The 7,094-nt window shown below is 44.1% G+C and overlaps 1 protein-coding gene across 1 annotated transcript in view; it reads right to left on the bottom strand.

Annotated features, from left to right (window-relative positions):
* Positions 1-6,802, bottom strand: part of RNASEH2B (ribonuclease H2 subunit B) — a 19,781-nt gene extending 12,979 nt beyond the window's left edge. Inside the window, exons 1-3 of the mRNA XM_048506099.1 lie at positions 6,779-6,802; positions 5,892-5,963; positions 1,503-1,527 (exon numbers count right to left, since the gene is read on the bottom strand). Of these exons, the coding sequence (XP_048362056.1) occupies positions 1,503-1,527; positions 5,892-5,963; positions 6,779-6,802 (121 nt within the window). The remainder of the gene's footprint in view (positions 1-1,502; positions 1,528-5,891; positions 5,964-6,778) is intronic.
* Between the last annotated feature and the right edge of the window lie 292 nt (positions 6,803-7,094).

The following is a 7,094-nucleotide window of genomic DNA, read 5'->3' as shown; positions in this document are numbered from 1 at the left end:
GTGAAACTTCCTGCTTGGGAAGGTTGCCTGCCACTTTTTTTTTTTTTGTGGAACTAGCTTGGGTCTATTGATAATGCAATAATAGACCATGTCAAATTTTCACCGGTCTATTGCATTATTAATAGACCTGCAGTGAGAAAATGTAAAAAACCAGTCCTTTCAAGCCTGGCAGGAAGAGGGGTTATGTGGTCGGGAGAAGACAGGGAGGTGCTAGACAAGCCGAAGGAAGCATAACACATCCTAATTCCCCTCTTCTTCCCTGCCCAGTTTCAAAAACTACCTAGCTTCTATGATCTGAGAGAGTGGTGATTTCCAGAAAGGCCAAAATGAGTGCATAATCAAGAATCAAACTCAAAGGGAATGTGTGCTCAGTGTGAGGCAGACCACGTGCATAAAAGGCCCTCATGTATACTACCGGAGGGGAGGGGTCCATTGTCAGTGGTGGAGCATTTGCTTGGCATGCAGAAGGTCCCTGATTAAATCCTTGCCATCTCCAGTGAAAAGAATCAGGTAGTAGGTGATGTCAAAGGCCTCCACCTGACAGATTGAACAGCCATTCCTAGTCTGAGTTGACATTACTGATGTTGATGGACCAGTGCCTTGACTCAGTACAAGGCAGCATCATATGTTCCTGTCCTAACAAATGACTCAGTTCCCAGCTGCAGAAACTTTGTGGATTATTAATCAATGTATCAATTATCAGTAATGTTAAATTGCATATTATGCAAATTGCATATTATGCAAACAACCTTTCTTATACAAGGTCTGAGGGGCGATATGATTGAAGTCTATAAAGTCTATGCACAGGGTAGAAAATGTCGACAGAGAGAAAATTTTCTCTCTTTCTCACAATACTAAAACCAGGGGGCATACATTGAAAATGCTGGGTGGGGGGGGGGGGAATTAGGACTAATAAAAGGAAACATTTCTTCGCGCAACATGTGATTGGTGTTTGGAATATCCTGCCACAGGAGGTGGTGATGGCCACTAACCTGATAGCTTTAAAAGGGACTTGGACAGATTTATTGAGGAGAAGCAAATCTATGGCTACCAATTTTGATCCTCCTTGATCTGAGATTGCAAATGCCTTAGCAGACCAGGTGCTCGGGAGCAGCAGCAAAAGAAGACCATTGCTTTCACATCCTGCATGTGAGCTCCCAAAGGCATCTGGTGGGCCACTGCAAGTAGCAGAGTGCTGCGCTAGATGGACTCTGGTCTGATCCAGCAGGCTCTTTCTTATTTTCTTAAAGCTTCTCATCCGTCTGTGATACAATTTGATTTTATCTAAATTAAGATGAAGGATGAATTACACTGACAAAGTTAACAGGGCTATCTTGAACACAGTCACACCCCTATTTAGGATTGCAGGGCACACCTACATATATAAAGATTAGGTGTGCACTCTCAGCAATCAATATTACATCCTGAAAAGCATGGAGGACAACTGTTGTCACCATAGCAAAAGCGAACTGGCACCCTGTGAATTACAGGGTTGCACTTACCTGTGGCAGTCCTTCTAGTGGTCACCTGTGCAGTCACACATGGGTTACTGTGCACATGCAGTCCTGCCTCAGAGAGATTTTGAAGCTCAAAAAATCAAGAGAAGTGGCTATGTCAAAACCATGGTCTCATGATGGGGAGAAGAAAGGGAACTTGGATGACTTTGACAATGCATGTTCTGCATATTTGTGCTTATTTAAAGCCTTTTAATGGGCAGGCTCTGAAGTATTTTTCCCAGGAAATGTCAGGGTAGAACTGGATTGTGCCTTTTTTGGCATTGTGATTGGAGACAAGAGCACTGACGCTAATCTCAGATCCATTGGAACCAACAACCATCGGGCCTGTCGCTCCAGATTTGACCTTGGTGCTTGACAAAAATTTTCTCCCACAAAATGGCTGTCAAACATGACACTGTCATGTCTCACATTAAAAATGAACTATCTACATTCTGAGCATCTTGAGACATCACGCTCTTCACCAAGCCACAACATACATAAGTGTATGGTGGAAATTTTTGATAGGCTTGGTCAATACCCTTGTAAAATTATCTGTATGCCTGAATAAGACAAATAACATATTCAGATATACCCGAATATTTGGGTATACCCGAAAAATTCGGGTCCATCGGATTTTTTTGTGTTTTTTGTGTTTTGGCCTGCAGGGGGCACATTTTTAAAGCTAGCAGCACCAAAATGTCAGGGTATCATCCAGAGACTGTCCTGATGATACCACCCAAGTCTGGTGAAGTTTGGTTCAGGGGGGAGGCAAAAGTATGGACCATCAAATGTGTAGCCCCCATCTCCTGTTAACTCCCATTGGAAACAATAGGGGATACAGCACCCCCTTTGGGGATCCATAACATTGCCTCCCCTGAGCCAAACTTCACTAAACTCAGGTGATATCATCAGGACAGTCTCTGGATGATACCCTGAAATGTTGGTGCTCCCAGCTTTAAAAATGTGCCCTTTACAGGCTGAAATGAAAAAAAAAAACCCCAAACGCCCAAATACCTTGCATTCAGATTCGTTCATATTTGGGCAGGACAATTTTCGCCCAAATATGCCCGAATTCACCCAGATTCAGGCCAAATCCAGTATTTGTTGCACCCAAATCTCCAAGCCTAGTTTTTGAGCTTCAAAATCTTTGCATAGCAGTATTATGAGTATATAGTAACCCATGTGGGTCTGCAGAAGTACTATGACAATGAACAGTGCTGTTCCTGGTTTTCGACAGAATATTTGCATGCAAACTTCAATGACAGCAGTCCATAGTTTAAAAAATGTCTCCAGCTGGAATGATTCAAGAGGCTGGTAGAGTGCTTTATATATGCCACCAACAGCTGGGAATGCTACTGCAAGCCACAGAGGCACATGTACACTGACATAACCAAGTGTGGTGACCTGGCAGTCAACATGGTGCCAGGTATTGTATTTGAGCACTATGGGCAAGAATCCATCTGCCAATTGAGTTGAAATCCTGCAGCTTTCTGGCACAAGTTTCACTCGGAAGCAATTGAAGACGTGTGCCTACTGTTCTGGGCAGCTATACAGGTGAGTTAATGAAAGTCTGGCTGGAACACTAACGGGCTGTGACTGGAAAGGACAGCATGAAGAAAATATCATCTGGAGATGTGTTCAAGAGGGGGAGAAATGGCCCGATGCTATTGAGACAAATTCTTCAGAAGAAACTGTCTTAAGTGGATATAGTTCCTGAGAGGGGATCTCACGTTAGTTGCATAATACTCTTCATTTCTGCAAAAGACCATTTACAAAAAGACCTAATTTCCATCACCCTCAAATAGATAATTTTATAATTTTCAGTTGCTGCCTATGCAGAGAAAGTTACGCTAGGAACAAAGTATTAATTGTCTTGTGCAGGAATTTCATATTAAATAATTTCCACAGATTCTCATCCCAATAATTCCCAACATGATCTCTACGAATGTCCTAATGACCCATCTACTGGTGTGTTTCCTGGTGCCCCTTGCTTCTTGCCGAAAGCATCTTTTTCCTCGAAGTAAGAGCTACCCTTCCTCTATCCTAGGAAAATGCTTGGAACAGAACTTTTTAACATTTCTGGAACTTCTCAATATTTTGAGATTGCACAGAACTCTTCAGTCAGCCATTGTGTGATTGGCTTCACCACCTCATGGCAGCCATTTTGATGGCATCTGCTATCTGTTCTCAAAATTCCTCAAAACAGGTTGCTCAACACTAGGTGATGTAGCCAATATGTCAAGTAACTTGCAGTGGAGTCCAAGCAGAGTTACACCCTCCTAAGTCCATATTCTTTTCTATTTTCCAATTATATTTCTCCTCTATTCCTTTCTTTCTGCCTCTACTACACTTACCCAAGTTCAGGTTGAACTGAAAGGCACACGATGCTGCAACTTACCAAAGCAAAACGGGACTGGAACTGATCAGTGACAGAAAAAACCTTGCTTCTCGTTTGCCGATTCATACAAACAGCGTGACATGGCAATCAATGAATCACAAAGAACAGAAGGGATCAACAACAGCAGTGTCAGCGCTAACACATAAGGACTTGTATATCTCATTCACTATTCATGTGGGGAACCCATGAGGACTCATGGGGAGGATCTCATTTCCTCTTTCCTTCTTGACCTCTTGCTTTTTCTCTTTCTCTCTCCCTGGCAGAGGCTTAAGCCTTTCCGCTTTCCTTCTCTCCTACCACCTTATTTACCTTTCTATTTCTCCCCCTTGCATCTTCTGCCCCTCCCCATTAACTCAACCATACTTTTCTGATCTACTTCTCTGTCTCAATATCTCTTGTCTCAATATCTCTTTCTGCCTTTGACATGGGTTACTACATACTTATAAGCCTTTTTGCAGAGCCAGTGTGGTGTAGTGGTTAAGAGCAGGTGGACTCTAATCTGGAAAACTGGGTTTGATTGCCCTTTCTTCCACCTGAGTGGCAGAGGCTTACCGGGTGAACCAGATGTGTTTCTGCACTTCTACATTCCTGCTGGGTGACCTTAAGCTTGTCACAGTTCTTCAGAACTCTCTCAGACCCACGTACCTCACAAGGTGTCTGTTGTGGGGAGAGAAAGGGAAAGGAGCCTGTAAGTCACCTTGAGTCTCCTTACAGAAGAGAAAGGATAAATCCAAACAACTCCTCCTCCTCCTCCTCCTCCTCCTCCTCTTCTTTTTACCTTTTTGTGTATTCCATTATACCATTTTCTCCTTTCTCCCTTCTATTTTTGTCACTTTTAGTTTGCTTTGCCCTCTTCCTGTACTGATACTACCCAAGCTTTGGAATCACTGGCAACATTGGCTGGGGGTTGACTAGCCAAATAGCCACTGTTGTCCCACACACAGTCTTGCAAGATCTCAGCTATATTATTTTCTTAAAGAGACAGATATTGCTTTTAGGATTTGGGCAGCCCAATCCAGGGGGTGGGACAGCATGACCTGGAAGTAGCATGGGCCTGCATCAATTATGTTTGCCTATCCTGCCTATGCTGGTGGGGAGGGCAAACAGATGTCGCACAGATCCATAGTTCCTGACCTGGAAGAAAATGGCTCCTCCAGTGCCATGCTGGCATAACTGAGGATAGGCTAGGGATGTTCCCATGGGTGGAGGCAACTTTAATCAGCTTCCACTGGGTATTTTGCCCAGAAATTCTGCCTTCTGCAACCACAGATTTATGCCAAACCATATTCAGGAGATAGGTGGGTTTTTGGATTTCCCCCCTTCCTACACCTTCCAAAATCTCTATGGAGGTAGTGGGCAGCCCCTTCTCCATGCTGTCCCTGGCCGCTGCAGAGCTTCCCACCGACCCATCCCAAGCCTGGATTGGACTGTGAAGTATTTAACCCTCCATTTTATAAAAATCTTCACCCAAGTTTGTAGAAAAAAATCCAGACCCTATCTCAGTATTGGGATCTCATTATGGTGAAGATTTTTTGATCCACGCTAAGAGGCCATTGTTCAGAATTAGAAAGAATGATAAACTCTTTTTGTGTACCACTTACTTCACAATAGGGATCCTTTATACACTCCACTCATAAAAATGGCTCAATTTTTGGAATTATGAATTACCTGGTATCATTTCACAATCAGAATTGTTGCATCAGGAATTGCTGTATTGTATCGGTAAAACATCACCCCCTCAAAAAATCTGGATGCAACTGCACCTAGAAAGACCTCAATATACACCGTTTTTGCTTTGTTCACTGTGCATTATGAATATATATGTTCTACACAACGGTGCCTAAAGCTGGGGACAAAAATGAGCAGCAAATGAAAGAACTGGTAAGGGCGTGTAAGCTCCAATTGCTGATTTATTAAAAAGAGATTTGCTTAGTGCACCAAAATTCAGGAGGAGATCAAACCCATGAAATAATGAATGAAAATCTTCTTATCCTTACTTTCCAGTTCTCTGCAATACACTTGACAATTCCTAAACTTAGCAGAACAGTTAGATTCCAGTCCAGTAGCACCTTAGAGATAAACAGGGTGTTAGGGTTATAAGCAGAGGTGGGGTCCAGCAGGTTCTCACCAGTTCCCGAGAGTGGGTTACTAATTATTTGTGTGTGCCAAGAGGGGGTTACTAATTGGGTCCGCTTTTCATCTCCACGCCCTTGCCTCCCCGAGAGGCATACTGCCTTTGAACGTGAAGGTTCCATATAGCAATTGCGACTAATAATATAACTCCCTGAACTGGGTTAATCCCTTTCAGGTACTGCAATTCATTGATTCTCAGCCTTTCGTACTTTTTATCTTACCAGTCTCTATCAAAGAACCTGTGTGTTTCACCATTGCTGTGTTCAGATTTGTGAGTTGGGGCATTTTCTATAATGTGATGATGCTTTAGAAATGACCTGGTGCAAAAAAAATATTTTGGGGTCATGGTCGAGTGGGGTGACCTCCTTCCTTCCTGGCCAAACAATCAGCTCAGCCTGGGCCTAGCTGGGGAGGTGCCTATGGGGGGGCTGCCTATGGGGGGGCATCTAACTCAGGTTTTGCCCAGGGCTCAGGTTTGCCTAGGTATGCCTCTGCCCCCTTTGCTGAGGGGGGGCTGGCGAGGGAACCTGTTACTAAAATTTTTGGATCCCACCACTGGTTATAAGCCTTCGACTTTTGTCAGTTTCTAAGGTCTAAGGTTTTGTTGGTCTCTACTGGACTTGAATCTAACTATTCTACTGCAGACTAACATGGCTACCCTCTGAAATTATTTTAGCAGCGTTCTTGTAATCTGCCTTGAGTCTCAATAGGGAAGAGCAATGATAAACAAAGAAAGGGGCCCCACACTCACCTGTGCCCCCATTTGAGAGTCCATGGAGGGGGGAGCAAGGGAGGTGATGAGATGGTGGCTCAGGAACAGGCTTCAGGATTGGGAGCTCGCTGTGCATGAGCAGGCTTCTTTTTCCCCAGTTGTTTGCCCTTCTTTCTCTGGCAGGGTGACCTCCTTCCTTCCTGGCCAAACAATCAGCTCAGCCTGGGCCTAGCTGGGGAGGTGCCTTCAGCTTGGGACTTCACCAGGTGGGATGTGTGGCAGGCCCCAACCCCAGCCCCTTTAAGCCGCCTCCTGCACAGTGAGGACTCAGTTGGCCTCATGGCTTTATCCCACC

The sequence above is a fragment of the Sphaerodactylus townsendi genome, linkage group LG01 (genome assembly GCF_021028975.2).
Source record: "Sphaerodactylus townsendi isolate TG3544 linkage group LG01, MPM_Stown_v2.3, whole genome shotgun sequence".
NCBI lineage: Eukaryota > Metazoa > Chordata > Lepidosauria > Squamata > Sphaerodactylidae > Sphaerodactylus > Sphaerodactylus townsendi.
This window is presented reverse-complemented; position numbering and strand designations above follow the sequence as displayed.